Source organism: Gadus chalcogrammus, chromosome 21 (genome assembly GCF_026213295.1).
Source record: "Gadus chalcogrammus isolate NIFS_2021 chromosome 21, NIFS_Gcha_1.0, whole genome shotgun sequence".
Lineage (NCBI taxonomy): Eukaryota > Metazoa > Chordata > Actinopteri > Gadiformes > Gadidae > Gadus > Gadus chalcogrammus.
The window spans coordinates 1296081-1320036 of NC_079432.1; the positions used below are offsets into that span (position 1 = coordinate 1296081).

The following is a 23956-nucleotide window of genomic DNA, read 5'->3' on the forward strand; positions in this document are numbered from 1 at the left end:
TTATTATATATCTATGAAATCTATAAATTGTATTATTTATAGATCAAATATATAACCCTAACCTTATATATGTATATGATATGACCGTGTGTGTGTGTGTGTGTGTGTGTGTGTGTGTGTGTGTGTGTGTGTGTGTGTGTGTGTGTGTGTGTGTGTGTGTGTGTGTGTGTGTGTGTGTGTGTGTGTGTGTGTGTGTGTGTGTGTGTTCCAGGCCGGATGAGTTTAAGTTTGGCTGCACGTCTCTCAGAGTCCCTGTGGACCTGCTCCACCAGCTGAGGGACGACATCACCATCTCCCCTAACGGGGTGGTCTACGTTAAGGTGACCCCTACCAGCGTCTCTGACGACGTCACCCTCTCTCTGTCACCTCAATCAATGACCTGGTGACCCAACGTGTGTGTGTGTGTGTGTGTGTGCGTGTGCGTGTGCGTGTGCTGCAGCCCGCGGTGCGTAAAGGCGTGATGCCCAGCATGCTGGAGGAGATCCTGAAGACCCGTCTGATGGTGAAGAGCTCCATGAAGACGTACCAGCAGGACAAGGCGCTGCTCCGCCTGCTGCACGCCCGCCAGCTCGGCCTCAAGCTCATCGCCAACGTCACCTTCGGCTACACGGCCGCCGGCTACTCTGGACGCATGCCCAACGTGGAGGTGTGACCTAACCCCATCAGGACTCTCCAGCCCCAACGCTCTGAGCCTGACCCTAAACCTGACCCTCACTCTCCAAACCCTGACTCCCCAACCCTCACTCTCTAACCCTAACTCTAAAGCCCAACCCTCACTCTCTAACCCTAACTCTAAAGCCCAACCCTGACTCCCCAACCCTCACTCTCTAACCCTAACTCTAAACCCCAACCCTGACTCCCCAACCCTCACTCTCTAACCCTAACTCTAAAGCCCAACCCTGACTCCCCAACCCTCACTCTCTAACCCTAACTCTAAAGCCCAACCCTGACTCCCCAACCCTCACTCTCCAACCCTAACTCTAAAGCCCAACCCTGACTCCCCAACCCTCACTCTCTAACCCTAACTCTAAACCCCAACCCTGACTCCCTAACCCTCACTCTCTAACCCTAACTCTAAAGCCCAACCCTGACTCCCCAACCCTCACTCTCTAACCCTAACTCTAAACCCCAACCCTGACTCCCCAACCCTCACTCTCTAACCCTAACTCTAAACCCCAACCCTGACTCCCTAACCCTCACTCTCTAACCCTAACTCTAAAGCCCAACCCTCACTCTCTAACCCTAACTCTAAACCCCAACCCTGACTCCCCAACCCTCACTCTCTAACCCTCACTCTCTAACCCTAACTCTCTAACCCTCACTCTCTAACCCTAACTCTAAAGCCCAACCCTGACAGTCCAACTCTTAACGCCTCAGACCCCAACCCTAAACCAAAACCGGTGGAGGGTGAGTAGAGAGGTGGAGGGTGAGTAGAGAGGTGGAGGGTGAGTGGAGGGTGAGTAGAGAGGTGGAGGGTGAGTAGAGAGGTGGAGGGTGAGTAGAGAGGTGGAGGGTGAGTAGAGAGGTGGAGGGTGAGTGGAGGGTGAGTAGAGAGGTGGAGGGTGAGTAGAGAGGTGGAGGGTGAGTAGAGAGGTGGAGGGGGAGTAGAGAGGTGGAGGGTGAGTAGAGGGGGAGTAGAGAGGTGGAGGGTGAGTAGAGAGGTGGAGGGTGAGTAGAGAGGTGAGTAGAGAGGTGGAGGGTGAGTAGAGAGGTGGAGGGTGAGTAGAGGGGGAGTAGAGAGGTGGAGGGTGAGTAGAGAGGTGGAGGGTGAGTGGAGGGTGAGTAGAGAGGTGGAGGGTGAGTAGAGAGGTGGAGGGTGAGTAGAGAGGTGAGTAGAGAGGTGGAGGGTGAGTAGAGAGGTGGAGGGTGAGTAGAGGGGGAGTAGAGAGGTGGAGGGTGAGTAGAGGGGGAGTAGAGAGGTGGAGGGTGAGTAGAGAGGTGGAGGGTGAGTAGAGAGGTGGAGGGTGAGTAGAGAGGTGGAGGGTGAGTAGAGGGTGAGTAGTGAGGTGGAGGGTGAGCAGTGAGGTGGAGGGTGAGTAGTGAGGTGGAGGGTGAGTAGAGAGGTGGAGGGTGAGTAGAGAGGTGGAGGGTGAGTAGAGAGGTGGAGGGTGAGTAGAGAGGTGGAGGGTGAGTAGAGAGGTGGAGGGTGAGTAGAGAGGTGGAGGGTGAGTAGTGAGGTGGAGGGTGAGTAGAGAGGTGGAGGGTGAGTAGAGGGTGAGTAGAGAGGTGGAGGGTGAGTAGAGAGGTGGAGGGTGAGTAGAGAGGTGGAGGGGAGTAGAGAGGTGGAGGGTGAGTAGAGAGGTGGAGGGTGAGTAGAGAGGTGGAGGGTGAGTAGTGAGGTAGAGGGTGAGTAGAGAGGTGGAGGGTGAGTAGAGAGGTGGAGGGTGAGTAGAGAGGTGGAGGGTGAGTAGAGAGGTGGAGGGTGAGTAGAGAGGTGGAGGGTGAGTAGAGAGGTGGAGGGTGAGTAGAGAGGTGGAGGGTGAGTAGAGAGGTGGAGGGTGAGTAGAGAGGTGGAGGGTGAGTAGAGAGGTGGAGGGTGAGTAGAGAGGTGGAGGGTGAGTAGAGAGGTGGAGGGTGAGTAGAGAGGTGGAGGGTGAGTAGAGAGGTGGAGGGGGAGTAGAGAGGTGGAGGGGGAGTAGAGAGGTGGAGGGGGAGTAGAGAGGTGGAGGGTGAGTAGAGAGGTGGAGGGTGAGTAGAGGGTGAGTAGAGAGGTGGAGGGTGAGTAGAGAGGTGGAGGGTGAGTAGAGAGGTGGAGGGTGAGTAGAGAGGTGGAGGGTGAGTAGAGGGTGAGTAGAGGTGGAGGGTGAGTAGTGAGGTAGAGGGTGAGTAGAGAGGTGGAGGGTGAGTAGAGAGGTGGAGGGTGAGTAGAGAGGTGGAGGGTGAGTAGAGGGTGAGTAGAGAGGTGGAGGGTGAGTAGAGAGGTGGAGGGTGAGTAGAGAGGTGGAGGGTGAGTAGAGAGGTGGAGGGTGAGTAGAGAGGTGGAGGGTGAGTAGAGAGGTGGAGGGTGAGTAGAGAGGTGGAGGGTGAGTAGAGAGGTGGAGGGTGAGTAGAGAGGTGGAGGGTGAGTAGAGAGGTGGAGGGTGAGTAGAGAGGTGGAGGGTGAGTAGAGAGGTGGAGGGTGAGTAGTGAGGTAGAGGGTGAGTAGAGAGGTGGAGGGTGAGCAGTGAGGTGGAGGTTGAGTAGTGAGGTGTGGATGCTAACCCTCTAACGCTGACTTCCTGTTCCTGTGCAGGTGGGCGACAGCATCGTGCACAAGGCCCGGGAGACGCTGGAGGGCGCCATCAGGATGGTGAACAGCACCAAGAAGTGGGGCGCCCGGGTGGTGTACGGAGACACAGACAGGTAGGGTGGTGTACGGAGACACAGACAGGTGAGGGTGAGACAGGTGGTGTACGGAGACACAGACAGGTGAGGGTGGTTTACGGGGACAGACAGGTAAGGGTCAGACAGGTGAGGGTGGTGTACGGGGACAGAGAGGTTAAGGTGGTGTACGGGGACAGAGAGGTTAAGGTGGTGTACGGGGACAGAGAGGTTAAGGTGGTGTACGGGGACAGAGAGGTGAAGGTGGTGTACGGGGACAGAGAGGTGAAGGTGGTGTACGGGGACAGAGAGGTGAGGGTGGTGTAAGGGGACAGAGAGGTGAGGGTGGTGTACGGGGACAGAGAGGTGAGGGTGGTGTACGGGGACAGAGAGGTGAGGGTGGTGTACGGGGACAGAGCTGAGGGTGGTGTAGGACTGACCTGGTGGTGTCAGTCTGTTTGTGCAGCTGAAGGGGGCCAGTAAGGAGCAGGCGTTCCGGATCGGAAGTGAGATCGCCGAGGCCGTCACCGCCACCAACCCCAAGCCCGTCACCCTCAAGTTTGAGAAGGTGTGTGTGTGTGTGTGTGTCTGTGTCTGTGATATATTGTATAAAGAGTGGCTACCTCCAGTGTCCTGTCTGTTGTACCAACATGACCCCATAGTCACCACACACTCACCCTCTCACACTCACTCACTCACACACACACACTCTCAGACACACTTTGGATACTTTGAAAAGCGTTTAATGTGTGCGTCATGTATGTAAATGTGTGTGACCGTGTGTGCAGGTGTACCTGCCGTGCGTGCTGCAGACCAAGAAGCGCTACGTGGGCTACATGTACGAGACTCCGGAGCAGAAGGAGCCCGTGTTCGACGCCAAGGGCATCGAGACCGTCCGCCGCGACGCCTGCCCCGCCGTCGGCAAGGTAACCGCCAGCGTCCACCTGGCCAGGTGTCCTAACAGCGTCCACCTGGCCAGGTGTCCTAACAGCTCCACCTGGCCAGGTGTCTAACAGCGTCCACCTGGCCAGGTGTCCTAACAGCGTCCACCTGGCCAGGTGTCTAACAGCGTCCACCTGGCCAGGTGTCCTAACAGCGTCCACCTGGCCAGGTGTCCTAACAGCGTCTACCTGGCCAGGTGTCTAACAGCGTCCACCTGGCCAGGTGTCCTAACAGCGTCTACCTGGCCAGGTGTCTAACAGCGTCTACCTGGCCAGGTGTCTAACAGCGTCTACCTGGCCAGGTGTCCTAACAGCGTCCACCTGGCCAGGTGTCTAACAGCGTCCACCTGGCCAGGTGTCTCTTTTTAGTTGAGATCTGCTGGGTCTCTAGTGGTCTACAGGGTCTCTAGTGGTCTACAGGGTCTCTAGTGGTCTACAGGGTCTCCAGTGGTCTCTAGTGGTCTCTAGTGGTCTACAGTGGTCTGCTGGGTCTTCAGTGGTCTACTGGGTCTCTAGTGTTCTCTAGTGGTCTACAGTGGTCTGCTGGGTCTCCAGTGGTCTACAGGGTCTCCATTAGTCTAGTTCTGGTCTCTAGTGGTCTACGGGGTCTCTAGTGGTCTACGGGGTCTCTAGTGGTCTACAGGGTCTCCATTAGTCTAGTTCTGGTCTACAGGGTCGCCAGTGGTCTACAGGGTCTCTAGTGGTCTACAGGGTCTCTAGCGGTCTACGGGGTCTCTAGTGGTCTACGGGGTCTCCATTAGTCTAGTTCTGGTCTTTAGTGGTCTGCTGGGTCTCGATTAGTCTAGTTCTGGTCTACAGGGTCTCCATTAGTCTAGTTCTGGTCTATAGTGGTCTGCTGGGTCTCCATTAGTCTAGTTCTGGTCTCTAGTGGTCTGCTGGGTCTCCATTAGTCTAGTTCTGGTCTTTAGTGGTCTGCTGGGTCTCCATTAGTCTAGTTCTGGTCTCTAGCGGTCTACAGGGTCTCTAGCGGTCTACGGGGTCTCCGTTAGTCTAGTTCCGGTCTCTTATAGTCCCGGTCTGTCTTCAGGTGCTGGAGCGCTCCATCAAGCTGCTGTTTGAGACGCGGGACCTCAGCCAGGTGAAGGGCTTCATCCAGAGGCAGCTGCTGAAGGTCCTGGAGGGCACGGCCAGCATGCAGGACCTGACCTTCGCCAAAGAGTACCGGGGCAGTGGCTCCTACCGGCCTGGGGCCTGCATCCCCGCCCTGGAGCTCTCAAGGTAGGGGGGGGGCTGTGGGTGGGGGTCAGGGTGGGGGGGTGTTTGGTTTCGGGTCGGTGGGTGGGTGAGGGGGTGGGTGTGTTGGTCAGTGTGTGGGTGGGTGTGGGTGTTTTTGTGTGGGTGGGGGTCAGGGTGCGACTATTGCTGCAGAGGCGGTTGTCACGGTAACAAGGCACACCCTCATCCCTCCCCCCCCCGTCCCCCCCGTCAGGCGTATGACGGCGTACGACCGGCGCCTAGAGCCCCGGGTGGGCGAGCGCGTGCCCTACGTCATCGTGTACGGCTCCCCGGGGGTCCCGCTCATCCAGCTGGTGCGGCGGCCGCTGGACGTGCTGCAGGACCCCTCTCTGCGCCTCAACTCCACCTACTACGTCACCAAGCAGATCCTGCCCCCCCTGGGGCGCCTGCTGCAGCTGGTAGGCGTGGACGTGCTGCGCTGGTACCAGGAGATACCCCGGGTGAGAGATACCCCCCATGTACCAGGAGATACCCCCCATGTACCAGGAGATACCCCTCATGTACCAGGAGATACCCCTCATGTACCAGGAGATACCCCCCATGTACCAGGAGATACCCCCCATACTGTAGACATGTACCAGGAGATACCCCCCATACTGTAGACATGATGTACCAGGAGATACCCCCCATACTGTAGACATGATGTACCAGGAGATACCCCCCATACTGTAGACATGTACCAGGAGATACCCCCCATACTGTAGACATGTACCAGGAGATACCCCCATACTGTAGACATGTACCAGGAGATATACCCCCATACTGTAGACATGTACCAGGAGATACCCCCCATACTGTAGACATGTACCAGGAGATACCCCCCATACTGTAGACATGTACCAGGAGATACCCCCCATACTGTAGACATGTACCAGGAGTTACACCCCATACTGTAGACATGTACCAGGAGATACCCCGGGTAAATGGACTGCATGGTCTGCATTTATCCAGTACTTTTCTAACCAGTGGCAACTCAAAGCTCTGTACTATACTGCCTCACATGCATGGTCTGAGCCCTGCCCTCCTGTGTGTCCCAGGTCCAGAAGGCGTCCCTGTGGGGGGCGTCGGAGGCGGGCCGGAGGGGCACCATCTCGCAGTACTTCACCTCGCTGCACTGCCCCGTGTGCCAGCAGCTCACCCAGCTGGGCGTGTGCTCCGCCTGCCGCGCCGACCCGCAGCGCGTGGCCGTCACCCTGAACCAGGACGTCCGGCGCTGGGAGGCCCAGCAGGACCAGCTGCTACAGGTGAGGCTCGGGGGGTCCGGGGGTACCTGGGGGTACCCCCAGACTCAACTTGCTGATAGAATATTTGCATCATATTCGTAAAAGGAGAGCTATAGACGGGCGACTAGAGCCGTCGACGGGCGACTAGAGCCGTCGACGGGCGACTAGAGCCGTCGACGGGCGACTAGAGCCGTCGACGGGCGACTAGAGCCGCCGACGGGCGACTCCAGGTGTGTCCCCCTAACCCGTGTGTCTCTCGTCTCCAGGTGTGTCCCCCTAACCCGTGTGTCTCTTGCCTCCAGGTGTGACCCTAACCCGTGTGTCCCTCGTCTCCAGGTGTGCCGGAGCTGCAGCGGCAGCGCTGAGCGCCAGATGTCCTGCGTGTCTCTGGACTGTCCCGTGCTCTACAAGCTGTCCCGCGTCGGCAGGCAGCTCTCCAGGGGACCCTACCTCCGCCAGCTCCTGGAGCAGTTCTGACGGGCCCCCCGTTACCGGGGTTCTCCCCCCCGGCTGGTGTTGAGGGGCTCACCGGCCCCTACGTGAAGACGGCCCCTCCCCCCTCGGTGCTAGGACGCTGTCCTCCATCTTACCTTCTCAGTGTGTCCCCGTGTTCACGCTTTGACCCGGAACCTCCCCCCCGGAAGGTCTTCAGGTCAGGACCAACGGACCACCAGCGGCTCATGTGAGACCTGTCACGTGACATCAGTCACGTGACGTCAGCCATGTGATCAGTTTTGTGCGTTGTCGCCATGATGTGTGTCCGTTTCTTTGCTTCCCCGCTGCTAACAGCTACGTGTGACCCCGGGGTGTCCGGATACGTTTCTCATCTCTCCGCCGTGTTGGATGGACTGGGTGCGGCTGAACGGTGTAAATATCGCCAGCACTGAGCAGCACAGAACACGGCGTGTTGGGAAAGCTGCTGTGGTCGGACTGTCTGTGTTCCCGGTCGTCTTGTGTTGATGACCGTCGTTTGGAGCCTGGATTGTACGAGGACGTCAGGTCGGACCTGAAGACTGAGATCGGAACTAACGACTCTGATTGGAATGGAGCTTTGCGATTGGATCTGAACTCTGAGATGGGACCTGACTCCTCTGACCTGACTCCTGATTGGCCCAGAGGTCGGCCTTGGACCTGGGGCCTCTGGCAGAGCAGGTCTTTGGGACTGTTGCAATAGTGTACTGGGATCGTTTTATGTCACGAAGAGTATTATTGTTTTGTTTCTTAATGCATTTCTCTGTGGGGAAGTGGTGCGTGGTAACCATAGTGATAACCATTCTAGAATGTCCCTTTCCCGCCAAGCAGCAGATCTGTGTATTTGTATAAATGTAAAAAAAAAAAAGAAGAAGCCTGTTTTCAGCTGTTTTTAATGCACATTGCTGTGGGTGAACCTGTGAGATTGGTAAAATAAAAAATAATCAATGTAACAATGAATTCTTTCCGGGAATTAAGTCCTCCGAAACTAAGACACTGAACTATGCCGATATGATCACAGTACTTTACAGTTAACACATTGGAAACATTCTGCTTCTAATAAATAAACTCAACCATCACACACAGGCTGGGGGGCGCTGTGGTCCTCCTGGACCTGCTGGGGTCCGGATCCTCTGGGAAGGGACCTGAAGACCTGGACCAGTAGGAGAGGTGCTCAAGGTCTGGACCTGGGGGTGGTCCTGGTCCTGGTCTTCTAGGTCAGGACTTGGTCCTGGTCTTCTGGGTCAGGACTTGGTCCTGGTCTTCTGGGTCAGGACTTGGTCCTGGTCTTCTGGGTCAGGACTTGGTCCTGGTCTTCTGGGTCGGTCCTGGTCTTCTGGGTCAGGACTTGGTCCTGGTCTTCTGGGTCAGGACTTGGTCCTGGTCTTCTGGGTCAGGACTTGGTCCTGGTCTTCTGGGTCAGGCCTCGGTCCTGGTCCTGGTCTTCAGGTCAGGACCACCGTGGGCGAGGTGCTCGAGGTCTGGTCCTGGTGGTGGGGGTCCTGGTCCTGGTCTTCTAGGTCTGGTCCTGGTCCTGGTCCTGGTCCTGGGACATGACCGGTAAACAGGAAGTGACGTCGTCGTCCGGTAAACAGGAAGTGGCTGTGTTCTCCGGGCGGCGCGGGGGGCGGGTCTAGTCCCTCTTCTCGCGGGCGGGGGAGGGCAGCTTCAGGCGGCGCGGGGACGAGTCCGGGAGCAGCGGCGCCGCCGCGGCGCCCGGGGGCGGGGTCGCCTTGGCGACCGGGGGCGGAGACTTGGCTGCGTGGGGGGGCGGCGAGGTATTGGTGGCGGCGGGCGCGCTAACGAGGCTAGGGGCGTCGTCCATCTCGATGACCTCAAAGTCTGCGTCGTTCCACTGGTCCGCCTCCGTCCCCTCCTCCTCTTCCTCCTCCTCCTCTTCCTCGTTGGGGGCGGAGTCCAGCAGCGCCTGGCGGTCCTCGCGGTCCTGGGCGTCGTGGCGCCGCCGGCCGCCGCCGCGGGGTTTCCCCCCCGGCGCGGCGGGGGCGGTGGCCAGCTTGTACATGACGGGGAACAGCGTGGAGGTGACGGCGGCGGCCAGCAGCGCGAGGTACATGAGGAGGGGCGTGTCCGCCGAGCGCTCCAGCAGCAGGCCCAGGGCGGCGGGCAGCACCATCTCGCCCAGCGCGGCGCCCACCACGAAGCCCGCGGCCGCGCGGCCCGACACCACCGTGTACTGCTCCACCCACGCCACGCCGCTGGGGAAGGTGGTGGCCATGGCGGCGCCGTAGCAGGCGGAGCAGGCCCACAGCACGGGTTGGCTGCGGCTGAACAGGCAGAGCAGCAGGGAGGACAGCGTGCTGCCCCCCAGGCTGGCCAGGATCAGAGCCCCCGGGGGCAGGCGGGCGGCCAGCAGCACGGCCAGCCCCCGGCAGGCGGCGAAGGACCCCCAGAACAGGGAGTTGAGGCCGGCGGCCGCCCGCGGCGCCATGCCCACGTAGTCCTTGGCGTAGGTGAAGATGAAGGAGCCGTAGGCCACCTCGGCGCCCACGTACCAGAAGAAGAAGAAGGACAGCATGACGATGAGGGCCGTGTGGTGGCGGGCCGGCCCCCGGGAGGCGGGGGTCCCGCCGGGGGAGGCCGGGGCGCCGGCCCGCCCCCCCCCGCAGAGGAGGAGCAGGAGGAAGAGGAGGGAGGTGAGGAGGACGAAGCAGCCGATGATGACGTACGCCCACATGGAGCTCATGGAGTGCATGACGGGATGGGAGAAGGGCGCCGTGGCAACGGGAGCCAAGGCGGCGCTGGCGTTGGCGTTGGGGGGCGGGGTCAGGGGCGTGGCCGAGGGCGAGGGGGCGTCGGCCACGATCAGCAGCTTGGCGAGGACGGGCGAGACGAAGGCCCCGGCGGCGAAGCTGAAGTGAAGCGCCTGCAGGTGCGGGCCGGCCCCGGCGCCCCAGGTCTGCAGCACCAGCACGTTACCACCTGCAGGGGGCGCCAGAGCATCTCAGATTAGGTTCAGGGCTGAACTGCGTTTGTAGCAGACACTATTTTTTTTCCGCACTATAATAATGATAACCCTGGAAACGCATCCATTAGCTCATTCAATACAGTTTGTATTTTATTTGACATTTCTCACATTCATGTGCATTTAATGCACATTCATGTGCATTAAATGCACATGAATGTGCACACGAATACAAGTATACCAATAAATGAATCTTATCCTTACAATGTGACTACAATGTGTGGTCTCCACATACTGTAGCTACAGAGCAGATACTGGTAGATGGTTAGCCAAAGTTGTAGTAATAGTTGGTAGTTATTCATTCATGAACTCAAGTAAAACTACACCAGTGTTGCACTGGTGTAGTTTTACTGCACTCAATCTGCCCTGCAGGCTGTGGGTTCGCTCTGATACTGCAACAAGCCGTTCCTCCATCATGTCAGTTATTCCACTACAAAATGAACTTTTTACACAATATTTGGTTCACAAGTCCTACCGACATCAGAGACAGGATATGGAACTGTTGTTTCTGAACAAACAAAGACACGATGGTTCTATAAAGACTGCATAGCAGACAGACGTGTGATGGTTCTTTAGGACTAATTAGCAGACAGAATGATGGACATGTGATGGTTCTTTAGGACTAATTAGCAGACAGACGTGTGATGGTTCTATAAAGACGTGATGGTTCTCTGAGGACTGACCAGTGTCCAGGATGCCCATGGATACCCCGATGCTGGACATGAGGCAGGTGAGGACGACCGCCATCTTGCAGAAGGGGATGGCACACATACCTGCTGCCGTCACGAGCAGAGAGAACCCTGAGGAGACACAAGAACCCTGTTCACCTGGAGAACCCTGATCACCTGGAGAACCCTGTTCACCTGGAGAACCCTGATCACCTGAAGAACCCTGATCACCTGGGGAACCCTGTTCACCTGGAGAACCAAGAACCCTGTTCACCTGGAGAACCCTGATCACCTGGAGAACCCTGTTCACCTGGAGAACCCTGATCACCTGGAGAACCCTGTTCACCTGGAGAACCCTGATCACCTGGAGAACCCTGTTCACCTGGAGAACCCTGATCACCTGGGGAACCCTGTTCACCTGGAGAACCTAGAACCCGGTTCAGGGGGAGGAGGAGGAGGAGTTAAAGGAGGTTATAGGGTACCCAGGAGCAGGTGGGGGTTCATGCAGTCGAAGAGCACCCCTCCGATCAGAGAGCCTCCGATGTATCCAGCCGAGCGACCCACGAACACGAAGGAGATGTTGCTGATGTTGCGGTTCAAGTTGTCGGCCAAGTCCTGGAAGGTCGGACCCAGGACCGAGATACTCATGCCCTGGAATCAAGCAGAGATACGGTCTACGTTATTCAGAACCCGGTCTGCGTTATTCAGAACCCGGTCTGCGTTATTCAGAACACGGTCTACGTTATTCAGAACACGCGGTCTATGTTATTCAGAACAAGGTCTGCGTTATTCAGAACACTGTCTCCATTATCACCATAGAAGAGGTTCAAATCCTCCACACCGTTCACTGAGATTCCCAGGCGGCCTTGGGCATCAACTGCCAGGTAAACATGTTAGTTTAGTGACCAAGGAAGGCGCAGAACAATGCCTGTTCAGTTGGATTCAGATATCATATTTAAAAAAAAAGCAGTTGGAAACTAGTTCTGAGCCTGCTGCTCTGGGTTCTCCCATTCCGGTGAAACCAGATGCCAAGCCTGTTTACATCTCTGTATGTGGCCTGACCCACACACTGAGCAGAGTACAGTAGTATAGTGTGACTTTATAAATATTGGTTTACTCATGGTGGTAAGAACACAGTGCCTGTGAGAGAAGCCATACTTCACACAGATCCGGTTGGAGGGACGGAGCCACAAATCAGACCATGTGTGACCCGCGTGTGTGTGTTTGTGTGCCGTGTGATTACGTGTGTGTACTATCGCTGTGTTTAATGATCACCTGTGTGTGTGTACCGTGTGTTTAATGATGACATTAATCATTATCCAGACCTACTAGTGAAGCTCTGGTTTTAGGCTTAGATTGGGCCGGTAGTTAGTCTAGTTAGGGTTATTAGGTTAAGTTATATCTAGTATTGGTTAGTGTATTCAAAGATTTTAGGGTCAGGTTAGGTCTTTAGGGTTAGTAGTTAGTCTGTAAGGGTTACAGGCTTGGGCTAGGTCTAGTAGTCAGTGTAGTTCGGGTTGAAGGACGATATTTACCAGTCCCAGGAAGGAGGCGCACAGCGCCAGCGTGACGGACCACCTCCTGCAGCCCTCGGAACCCGACGCGACCCGGACACGCTCCGAGCCGGGCTTAGGAGCCCTGGACGCGGCTTTAAGGACGCTCTTCAGTCCGCTCCGGGAGTCGCTCATCTGGTCGAACACGGTGTCTTCCTCCTGCTCGTCGTTATCTCCTTCCTCCTCCATGCTGGCGAAGCGGACGTGTTTCTTCTTGACGGATGCGGACATCCCGGAGGTGGACAGGTCGACCCGCGGGGGGGGGGGGGGGGGGGGGGTACGAGGGGCGCCGGGCGGCAAGACGCGGTTAGGGACACGGATATATTTAAAACCAGGTCCGGTTATGGAGCTATTCCTCAAAGCGGAGGCTGGACGCTAACATGTTGTCAAATAATGTCACATGACGTGCTCAGCTGACGTATTGAAGGTACACAGGAAGTGCGGCTCGCGACGTCAGACACCTGGGAATACCTCCAGTTTACGAGGATGATATTATTATATTTTACCGCTAATATAGAATAATATCAGCCTACTAATACCATAGCTATTATTATGATCACAGTAGCCTATATTATTTATAATAACGCAGTGGTATACATTAACGATAATATAGATGAGCTACCATTACACTATATAGCCTATTTATTATGAATAATAATACAAATAAAATATGTTATATATTAGAGTTTATACAGAATAATATGGGCATACTATTAATATACTATTATAATATGTTAATAGTATATCAAATATTACCGGTAATATTAATCATATCTAATACTTTTATGTCATTTAATAATAACATGTTATGTATTACATTTTATGTATTAATATAATAATAATAATAATAATAATAATAATATAGGTATACTATTAAGATACTGTATGTTAATGTACAGTATATACAGTATTAGCCTACTAGCCTACATAGTATATTAATAGGCTTTATAACAACCCTCTGTTAACCCTAATTAACCTCTACAACCGAAAGGTACTAACCCTAACTAACCTCTACAACCGAGAGGTACTATCCCTAACTAACATCTACAACCGAGGGGTTGGCCTACGTACCCTAACTAACCTCTACAAACGAGGGTTGTCCTAACCCCGACTGAACCCCGTCAGGAGCAGAAGGGGGAGAGATGCCTACTGCGACTGCGCAGCAAGGCTCTCTGGGAGGCTGCAGGATTTGGCAGATTTTAGAAAGATTTTATTCATTTAACGTTTTTACTAACACGAAGCACGTCTAACAGGACTACAAAAAACTTTTTTATTTTTTTTTCAGGAGCATTCTGGATTCTGGATTAAGGTAACTTTTTATTGTTGGAAGTAAGAAGATAGAAAGAAAACATTTATTTATTTATTAGTAAGTCTGATGTTTTTAAAATAAAAAAAAAAACTTTTTAACAACAGCTTTTTACTAGAAACGAAACTTCTTTCCTCGGCTTGTAAGAAGGTAAGGATGAGAATAAGATTGAAAGTAGAATAAGATTTCATAGTTATTCTTCCTAAATTCTGATTATATTTTTACTTCCACATTTTTATCCTCAATAAAGTCTCAATGAGGTGACAAATCACATTTAATAAAATAAAAAGCCTACTTGCATTTTAAGGAGGCAACTCCTTCAAAGCATTGAGCCGAAACGTGAACCTTAAATTCCTGCTCTAATTCTTTTTTATAAGTTGTAATATTTAAGAACACGTTTTAATATGTCTTCATACTTAAGAACAGAAGCAAAGGAAAGCTTTGTGTAGCATGAACCTGGCGACCTCACCCTGATGTCTCTTGATCAACAGAAGCACAACAATGAGTGCTCAGTCCGACATCAACAAGAAGGTCTTCGTCCCACGGGGAGAGACGATGCTGGTCGCCGTGGAGGTGAGGAGGAGGAGGAGGACGGCCGGGAGGAGGATCCTCCAGCTGTCCACACGAGGGGGAGAATACGCGACCTACCTCTGTCTATCAGGTGAACACAACCTACCTACCTCTGTCTATCAGGTGAACACAACCTACCTACCTCTGTCTATCAGGTGAACACAACCTACCTCTGTCTATCAGGTGAACACAACCTACCTCTGTCTGTCAGGTGAACACAACCTACCTACCTCTGTCTGTCAGGTGAACACAACCTACCTCTGTCTGTCAGGTGAACACAACCTACCTCTGTCTATCAGGTGAACACAACCTACCTCTGTCTATCAGGTGAACACAACCTACCTACCTCTGTCTATCAGGTGAACACAACCTACCTCTGTCTGTCAGGTGAACACAACCTACCTACCTCTGTCTATCAGGTGAACACAACCTACCTCTGTCTGTCAGGTGAACACAACCTACCTACCTCTGTCTGTCAGGTGAACACAACCTACCTCTGTCTATCAGGTGAACACAACCTACCTCTGTCTGTCAGGTGAACACAACCTACCTCTGTCTGTCAGGTGAACACAACCTACCTACCTCTGTCTATCAGGTGAACACAACCTACCTACCTCTGTCTATCAGGTGAACACAACCTACCTCTGTCTGTCAGGTGAACACAACCTACCTACCTCTGTCTATCAGGTGAACACAACCTACCTACCTCTGTCTATCAGGTGAACACAACCTACCTCTGTCTGTCAGGTGAACACAACCTACCTCTGTCTATCAGGTGAACACAACCTTCTTATGGTGAACACAACCTTCTTATGGTGAACACAACCTTCTTAAGTCTGTCAGGTGAACACAACCTTCTTATGGTGAACACAACCTTCTTAAGTCTGTCAGGTTAACACAACCTTCTTATGTACGGGGCACACAACCTTCTTAGGGTTCCTTCTCAAGGTTCCTTCCCTCTGGCTTTGGGGAACTTTGCCTTAAGTCCATTCGAAGCTCAGGAGTAACGAACGCTTTGGAGACCTTTGAGACCGGAGTTATAAAATGGGATTTAAAAGTGACTTGACAAAAAATGGAGATACTTTCCGAGATTAAGTTTATTAATTGTATTTACGGATGAAAAGGATGAACACTGGTCCCAAGATATGACTGTAACTACGGATACACCTGCTGGGAGAGAGGATTTAATTGCTGTTGTTTTATTCCCATTTCTCCAGTGACCAATAGGACGCCTCCTCAACTGCTCATCACCAAAGTCAAACAGTTTGCCGGCTCCGCCCCCTTCGTCACAAGGTCACAGTGGGGCGTCGACCAGCTCCGCCAGGTCAATGGAATCGACCCAAACAAGGTCAGGAGGAAGGAAGCATGAAGGATGGTCTGTTGTGATCGTCTTCACCGCAGAGAAGGGTCAGGTTACCTGTTCACTAAGGAGGACCTCATCTCCTGAAGCATGATGTAGTACCTCATGAATCCATGACGTGTAGGCACCACAGAATGGTTTCATTTATGGAGAATAAGCCTCCTGGCTGCAGTGTGGTGGTGAAAGCAGCATAAGTAGTTGTTCGGCTTTGGGTTCATTGAGCAGAGAGGCGGACAGGTAATCCGAAGGAATACCCCCGGAACACAACAGGAAAGGTTGGTATCTGGAGCAGGTGCTGTGAAGTCTGCCCCCCCCCAGAAGTTTGGCTGCAGCATGATAGAAGTCCTGGTTCTGAGATTATGTCTTTGGTAACATCATAAACCTAACCTCGTCCTTATGACGGATAGTCCAGAGTTGTACCTGGTTTTTGATAATCTCGGATCAGGCAATCCTATTATCTTACAGCAGAACTTTGTTGGGGAGATGGCGCAGGGCCTGGGCTGGAAAACATAAAACTGCAAGGGTCGGAGTTATGTTTCCTGTATCGTTACCGATATTCTACCAACGAACAACGAATTAGCACGAGTGGATGGGGCTTTCAGGGGATCCACAGTGGCCTGTCTAGAAATATCGATTTAAAACCTTGAGGGACACTTGATGTCGTTAACTACTGTTTGCCGAGTTTGTACGCCCCAGTCGCGCTCTCACAGATATCCACCTCCAGGAACAAGGTTGGTCGAAACCGATCTGAGCTGGTCTTCCATAAGACGTCAGATATGAATCTTAAGCCTGGTTTGTGAGCCTATGTGGTGGGTAGCCCCCTAACCCTGACCGCGCCCTGATGCAGGACTGCCCAGACTTCGACCTGGTCTTTGACAACACCGTGGACCAGTGGCTGTGCAGCTCCTCTGCAGAGAAGTGCATCTTCATCCTCATCCTGTACCAGGCCTACAAGACCTACACCGGAGGTCCCACCGGCCCCCCTGTGTGTCTGCCTGTGGGCGTTGGGAAGGTGGGGGCGTTGCGCAGGATGAGCCTTGATGCCGTCCGGATCGCGCCGCGCGGGCCGGTGGAGCCCCCGGTGGCCGGAGGACCGAGGGCCCGGACGCTATCGCCCAGGAGGAAGAGCTGCGTGCCTGCCAGGGGGACAGAGTTCATCAACTGTCAACCCAAGCTAACGGGAGGTACGCCAACTAACGCAGAATGGGAGTCCATACTAACTCTTCTAACTAGATAATTATCCAAACTAACTAGCTACGTTTTCACACTAACTCTTCTTACTAACTCAGTATCCACACTAACCCTTGTAACTAAATATCTCAACATTAACTCTTTTAAAAAACTATCTTACCTACTTATTCTTCCGACTAACTCAGTATCAACACTAAATCTTCTAACTTACTCAGTTTCTACACTGCTAACTCTTCTTACTTACTTTGGCTAACTAACCCTTATCCTAACACACTGCCCTGTAAGTCCCTAACTGAGTGAGGACTGCCAACAAAGTTGATTATTATTTTACCACACAATTACCATCATAATTATTATTATGTTGTATTTACTCTGTTGGTCTTCTGCCAGAGGCCTGTACCATGAACCTGGTCATCTACCGCGTCAAAGCCTTCTTCACCCGCCTGAGGAAGAGGATGCTAGCCAAGCGCCCGGCCCACCGGTCCAAAGGTGAGCTGGTTCTAACGCTGGGATGTCCCCCGGCTGAACTCGCCCTAACGCTTAGCGCGAGGAGAAGTAGGAGGTGATACTAAAAGGATGTTTGGCAGAAGATCGCTCGTTAAACTAGTGGAACCAGTTGGAACTAGTGGCACTAGTTTCAGTACATTCCTCATTAGTGGTGATAACGTTGCAGTTTTCTAAATCCAATAGCTTTCAGAAGCTGAGCTCTTTTATTGATTGAGTTGTGTGGTATCATCCACACAAACCCCATTTCTGAGGCTCAAGCACCGCAAAGCTTTCTGCTGCAGTCAGAAGATGGTGGCTGTTGTGTCGATGGTATCTTAAAGAAACACTTCCTTATGATTTCCTTATCCCTTCCTTATACCAAACATTGACAGTTGAGGGAACTGAACCGGTATTGTTTCGAGGTGGACTTGCTTCACTTATGATAGAAATGTGAGCTTTACCGTTTTGATGGTCTAATCACCTATCAATCTGGCGTGTGAGAAATCTCAGGTTATTGTTTAAAAGATTTGTGTAATAAAAACTTGAACTGAACGTTGCACCCGGGTATCTGTTTCACTGAGATAGCGTTGAATAAGGATTATGTTGGTATTAAAGGTTAGCTTAGCTTACTACATTTCCCTGTGGGTAGATTCTGTGTAGTGAAGCTTCATCTATTGTAGAGTACCTGGTAGCTTAGCTCGCTACACTTTCCAAATAGCTTGCCCAACACTGCTAAATGGTCTTCAAGGTAAAAGTATTCTGTACCAAAGCGGTCATGATTTTCACAACCAATACAAAATGGAGGAAGTGATTTCCATCAGCTCATTCCATCAGCATCACAGCAGGTCTGGAGATGTTCCCCATCTCAGGGATGAGAACCTTGAACCCAGCCTCGGCTCAGGACTCGCGTCTTTAGTCTCCCTTGTCTCTCTAGTTCCTGCTCTTTTGTCTCTTGTTCGCCTTACATTGTTGCCACCTCATTATGGGATATAGAAAACCCCATCACTCTCTCCTTTCCATCAGCTCCCCTTCCCCCCTCCTCTCTCTCTCTCTCTCTCTCTCTCTCTCTCTCTCTCTCTCTCTCTCTCTCTCTCTCTCTCTCTCTCTCTCTCCCCATCCATCTCTCCCCCCCCCCTCCCTCTCTCTCCATCCTCCCCTCTCTCCCCTAATCCCCCCATGTCTTAGTGTCCATTGTGCCGCTGGCCTCACCTCTGGGGGAGAATGGCTCCACTGTGGGGGGGTAGAGAGGACACTTTGTTCGTGTGACACAGAGCTTTGTGTTCCTGGATGTCCGGTACTCGTCTCTGGGTCAGCGAGGACGGGATCCTCACCCTGACTGATCCTAAGCCCCGCGCACCACCATGCACCACCACCCCCACCCACCACCATGCACCACCACCCCCACCCACCACCACCCCCACCCACCACCATGCACCACCACCCCCACCCACCACCATGCACCACCACCCCCACCCACCACCACCCCCACCCACCACCATGCACCACCACCCCCACCCCCACCCATCACCACCACCCCCACCCACCACCATGCACCCCCACCCCCTCCCCCACCCATCACCACCACCCCCACCCACCACCACCCCCACCCACCAACCACCACCACACATCACCCTAACCCCCACCCACCACCATGCACCACCAACCACCACCCCCACCCACCACCATGCACCACCAACCACCACCCCCATCTACCACCACCCCCACCACCCACCAACGCGCACCACCATGCACCACCACCCCCCTAATCACCATCCTAACCCTACCCACCACCCTAACCCCTACTCACCCCCCTAACCCCTGCTCACCCCCCTAACCCCTACTCACCCCCCTAACCCCTACTCACCCCCCCAACCCCTACTCACCCCCCTAACCCCTACTCACCCCCCTAACCCCTACTCACCCCCCCAGCCGACACACACCACCTATACTCATACTCTACCGGGCCTCCCTGCTCGTGTTCAGCCAGTTGTCTGTGGTCTGTGTCCAGGTCAGCCAGGACATTTCTCGGGGGGCATCATGAGTAATGTAGTGCAGAGGGTGACGGTGTCTGTGGGCGAGCGAGGACAGCGACTAACCCGGGCGGAGGACCAGACGCTGGAGCTAATGCACAAAGCCCAGCAGTTCGCAGACACGGCCCACAAGGTCAGAACCCCCTTACAGTGGTACGGTCCACATCTAAGGGTCAGGGTACAGGTGGTACGGTCCACATCTAAGGGTCAGGGTACAGGTGGTACGGTCCACATCTAAGGGTCAGGGTAAAGGTGGTACGGTCCACATCTAAGGGTCAGGGTACAGGTGGTACGGTCCACATCTAAGGGTCAGGGTAAAGGTGGTACGGTCCACATCTAAGGGTCAGGGTACAGGTGGTACGGTCCACATCTAAGGGTCAGGGTACAGGTGGTACGGTCCACATCTAAGGGTCAGGGTAAAGGTGGTACGGTCCACATCTAAGGGTCAGGGTAAAGGTGGTACGGTCCACATCTAAGGGTCAGGGTAAAGGTGGTACGGTCCACATCTAAGGGTCAGGGTAAAGGTGGTACGGTCCACATCTAAGGGTCAGGGTAAAGGTGGTACGGTCCACATCTAAGGGTCAGGGTAATGGTGGTACGGTCCACATCTAAGGGTCAGGGTAAAGGTGGTACGGTCCACATCTAAGGGTCAGGGTAAAGGTGGTACGGTCCACATCTAAGGGTCAGGGTAATGGTGGTACGGTCCACATCTAAGGGTCAGGGTAAAGGTGGTACGGTCCACATCTAAGGGTCAGGGTAATGGTGGTACGGTCCACATCTAAGGGTCAGGGTAATGGTGGTATGGTCCACATCTAAGGGTAAGGGTAATGGTGGTATGGTCCACATCTAACACTTTCACCCGATAAATGATCACATCATCTTTCTGTATTGATTATTCTCTAATGTTTGGAAATTGAATGTTGTTGAAACGTTGACGACACACAATAATATCAGAGTTCCTGTGTGTGTGTGTGTGTGTGTGTGTGTGTGTGTGTGTGTGCGGTTGGTTAAAGCCCCAACCAACCTTTGATTCCTACAGCTGCTTTCTCGTCTGTCCGATATTAAGTTCATGACACAACCGTGGTAAGACTGGGGGATAAAAGGCCGCAGCGATGTGATTGGCTCAGGCGGGGGCCTTCCTTCTGCCTTTTGATCCCTTACTGTTCTTATTGGTTGGAATAGTCCAAACAAACACAATCCCTGGTCGGATAAGGCTTATCTGCTTAAGAGAAAGTAGATGGGATGTTGGGTCCATCGTACAAAGCTAACAAGAAGCTAGCATGCTAATCACAATGATGGCGCAAGACAGACAGGAGCCCCCCCCACTTCAGTCAGGATTAACCTCGTCTCCAGACAATCAGCCCCTAATGCGTCCGTCCCGGCCTCATTGCGGGGGCTGGCCTGATGACACCCAATGAGAGCACCATCTGTGATGACACCCAATGAGAGCACCATCTGAAGGAGCAGGTCCCCCTTGAGGACTGCCCGGTCCCCAGCTCCTGGGGGCCGCTCTGACCTCAGGGGGCTCTAGAACCTCTAGTGGCGTGAGGTGTAGCTCCCGTTACAGCTGTATGACCTCTAATGCTAACCCTGTTGGACGCTGTCTCTGCTTCCTTCACCAGCTCAGCCTGAAGTACTCAAAGTGACTTCACCGAAAACCTTGAAGAAGAACAAGGCCTAGCGCTCTGGGAGTTCCTTAACCAGCCCGGAGAACCATAACTAGAACCCTGGGAGTTCTTTAACCAACCTGGAGAACCTGGAGTAGAACCCTGGGAGTTCCTTAACCAGCCCGGAGAACCATAACTAGAACCCTGGGAGTTCCTTAACCAACCTGGAGAACCTGGAGTAGAACCCTGGGAGTTCCTTAACCAACCTGGAGAACCATAACTAGAACCCTGGGAGTTCCTTAACCAACCTGGAGAACCTGGAGTAGAACCCTGGGAGTTCCTTAACCAACCTGGAGAACCATAACTAGAACCCTGGGAGTTCCTTAACCAACCTGGAGAACCTGGAGTAGAACCCTGGGAGTTCCTTAACCAACCTGGAGAACCATAACTAGAACCCTGAGTTCCTTAACCAACCTGGAGAACCAGGCCGAGCGCTCTGGGAGCTCCTTCACCAGAGGTCCACTGCTGAGGAGATAAAGTACTTACTGCTGGCTGTAATCAGGTCTTGTGATGAACTACTGACTGTATTTCTTGTGTCTGGTGTTTAACCACATGTCGTAAAGTCCTTATGTTGTCATGTCTGTCTTCAATGTTTGAAGGTCTCCTTATGCTGCTAGCCTCTCGTATCTGTTTTAATCTTTGTTTGTCTGTCTGATGGACTTCTGTTCATGTCTACATATTGTCGGCCTTTCATTCATGTGTCTGTTATCCGTAATGTCTTGATTACTTTATGTTTGTGCGATGCATATTCTTCTCGGTGTGAGTGGGGCTACGTACATGTAAAGCTTCCTTAATGTAACTTGACTTAACAATCCAAACTGCTCTTAAAACAACACACAATACATTGTGTGTTTGAATAAACTGTTTACAAAGAGCTGTTATGTCACTTTGAATTATATTTTGAGATGCATGTCTCTGATATGACGTTACCAACCCTCACCACCAGAGGGCGCCAGATGGCCATCTGGCTACAGCCACACACATCATTGTGAGTTGATGTCACGATTTCGTTAAAACAGTAGCAGAAGATAGTGCGAAGAGATAGAAAAAGAAATATGTAATTTTGCACATGAATATATTTGGAAAAAAATTCACACAAAACACTGATGAAAGTTCGTGGACTAGAAATGTTTAAAAGATTGCTTCCAGTAGTTGAAATGCACTTGTGGGGGGGGGGGGGGGGGCTCCTTTTATATATTAGGTAAAAACATCGAATTTGCCAAAATTGAGTGATAGGTTATACAATTAAGAAAAAAACAACGGTGGGCCTCTTCATAACTAATTTATATATTTTTTTAATTCATTAATGTAATTTTTTTTTTTTTTTACAAACCTTGATTTTTGGTACCCCCCCCCCCACAGGTACTTGGTGCCCTACGCACTCTGCGTACTCTGCGTATTGGGAGCTGCGCGGGAAGGACGAGACGGGAGCCCAGGTTAAGCGGTTATGCAACTCTCGCGCCCCTTACACCGCACAACTACGAGAGTTGCCTTTATTGAACACACCCATGAGACACACAAACACACTCACAATAACTAACCAACATGAACTCCCGGTTACGGTGTCGGGATCAACAACTCAGGAACAGCAACGCCAGCCCACCCACAGCGACAAACAAACCCCACACAATGTCTCCGCCGCCAAGCACCTGGGAGGGCACCAGAGGGCCAATTTGAGATCGGCCAAACACCTAAAACTCTACAAAGAACAGATTATTTGTATGTAAAAAAAAATTTGAACGAACAGAGGATCGCACCAATCAACGAAACATAAAAATGTCAATGCTTAACTAAAATGGTTAGCAATGACAAGTAATTGATTGACGTAGGTGAGGGCCGATTCCAGACTCAGATTGCCACTTAAGTTTAATTTGATAAAAAACAAGTGTTAACCTTTTTTTTTTTTCATGACGACTAATAAAAAACGACAGTGTTGACCCCTATGTTTTATTCGATAAATGTCAACAGTGGTAACCCTTATGTTATTATGTTTTATGTTAGTTTCATTTGATAAAAAAAAAGAGTGTTAACCTTTTTTTTTCCATAACGACTAATAAAAAACGACAGTGTTACCCCTTATGTTTTTTTTTCATGACGACCAATAAAAAACGACAGTGTTACCCCTTATGTTTTTTTTCATGACGGCCAATAAAAAACGACAGTGTTACCCCTTATATTTTATTTGACAAAGACAACAGTGTTACCCCTTATATTTTTTTTCATGACGGCCAATAAAAAACAACAGTGTTACCCCTTTTTTTTCTTTTTCATGACGACCAATAAAAAACAACAGTGTAACCCTTCACGTTTCATTTGATAAAAACGACAGTGTTACCCCTTATATTTTTTTTCATGACGACCAATAAAAAACGACTGTGTTACCCCTTATGTTTTTTTCCCATGATTATTGTTGAAAAACAAAACAGTCTTACCCCTTATATTTTATTTGACAAAGACCATTTTTTTTTTTTTTTATATGTTTTTTTTCATGACGACCAAAAAACAACAACAGTGTCACCCCTTATGTTTTTTTTCATGACGACCGATAAAAAACGACAGTGTTACCCCTCATGTTTCATTTGATAAAAACGACAGTGTTACCGCTTGTGTTTTTTTTCATGACGATCAATAAAAAACAACAGTGTTACCCTTTATGGCTTTTTCATGTCGACGGATGAAAAAAACGACAGTGTTACACCTTATATATTTTTTTTCATGACGACCAATAAAAAACAACAGTGTCACCCCTTATGTTTTTTTTCATGACGACCAATAAAAAACGACTGTGTTACCCCTTATGTTTTTTTCCCATGATTATTGTTGAAAAACAAAACAGTCTTACCCCTTATATTTTATTTGACAAAGACCATTTTTTTTTTTTTTTATATGTTTTTTTTCATGACGACCAAAAAACAACAACAGTGTCACCCCTTATGTTTTTTTTCATGAC

The 23956-nt window shown here is 51.8% G+C and overlaps 3 protein-coding genes across 4 annotated transcripts in view; 2 read left to right on the forward strand and 1 right to left on the reverse strand.

The window, feature by feature from the left end:
* The window catches only part of rev3l (REV3 like, DNA directed polymerase zeta catalytic subunit), a 36594-nt gene extending 28121 nt beyond the window's left edge, over positions 1–8473 (forward strand). The window contains exons 24-32 of the mRNA XM_056581687.1: positions 212–320; positions 440–646; positions 3233–3342; positions 3754–3868; positions 4089–4226; positions 5290–5480; positions 5692–5938; positions 6536–6742; positions 7058–8473. Of these exons, the coding sequence (XP_056437662.1) occupies positions 212–320; positions 440–646; positions 3233–3342; positions 3754–3868; positions 4089–4226; positions 5290–5480; positions 5692–5938; positions 6536–6742; positions 7058–7198 (1465 nt within the window). The 3' untranslated portion in view covers positions 7199–8473. The remainder of the gene's footprint in view (positions 1–211; positions 321–439; positions 647–3232; positions 3343–3753; positions 3869–4088; positions 4227–5289; positions 5481–5691; positions 5939–6535; positions 6743–7057) is intronic.
* A 352-nt stretch (positions 8474–8825) lies between these two features.
* On the reverse strand, positions 8826–12649 carry mfsd4b (major facilitator superfamily domain containing 4B). Its single transcript, XM_056581833.1, has 4 exons — positions 12379–12649; positions 11326–11494; positions 10859–10975; positions 8826–10132 (listed from the first exon to the last, which is right to left on the reverse strand). Exons 1-4 carry the CDS (start codon positions 12625–12627, stop codon positions 8826–8828), a joined length of 1842 nt encoding a protein of 613 aa, XP_056437808.1. The 5' UTR covers positions 12628–12649.
* Positions 12650–13247: 598 nt separating this feature from the next.
* Positions 13248–22011, forward strand: LOC130374515 (syntaxin-binding protein 6-like). Of its 2 annotated transcripts, XM_056581318.1 has the most exons (7): positions 13248–13705; positions 14194–14363; positions 15490–15620; positions 16480–16816; positions 17214–17312; positions 19318–19472; positions 20962–22011. In XM_056581318.1, exons 2-7 carry the CDS (start codon positions 14204–14206, stop codon positions 20983–20985), a joined length of 906 nt encoding a protein of 301 aa, XP_056437293.1. In that variant the 5' UTR covers positions 13248–13705; positions 14194–14203; the 3' UTR covers positions 20986–22011. The 2 variants fall into 2 exon arrangements, with proteins under 2 accessions (XP_056437293.1, XP_056437294.1); XM_056581319.1 differs by lacking the exon at positions 19318–19472 and having other exon boundaries at positions 20962–22009.
* Positions 22012–23956: the final 1945 nt, after the last annotated feature.

What these genes read in the sequence shown, in the direction of transcription:
- mfsd4b (XM_056581833.1), bottom strand. Translation starts at nt 12,627, where the DNA reads ATGTCCGCATCCGTCAAGAAGAAACACGTCCGCTTCGCCAGCATGGAG. An exon ending in GCGCCTCCTTCCTGGGACTG is followed by an intron (nt 11,495 to 12,378) that starts GTAAATATCGTC and finishes GCTTGATTCCAG; the next exon opens with GGCATGAGTATCTCGGTCCT. An exon ending in GAACCCCCACCTGCTCCTGG is followed by an intron (nt 10,976 to 11,325) that starts GTACCCTATAAC and finishes GTGTCTCCTCAG; the next exon opens with GGTTCTCTCTGCTCGTGACG.
- LOC130374515 (XM_056581318.1), top strand. Translation starts at nt 14,204, where the DNA reads ATGAGTGCTCAGTCCGACATCAACAAGAAGGTCTTCGTCCCACGGGGA. An exon ending in GACCTACCTCTGTCTATCAG is followed by an intron (nt 14,364 to 15,489) that starts GTGAACACAACC and finishes CCATTTCTCCAG; the next exon opens with TGACCAATAGGACGCCTCCT. An exon ending in ATGGAATCGACCCAAACAAG is followed by an intron (nt 15,621 to 16,479) that starts GTCAGGAGGAAG and finishes GCCCTGATGCAG; the next exon opens with GACTGCCCAGACTTCGACCT.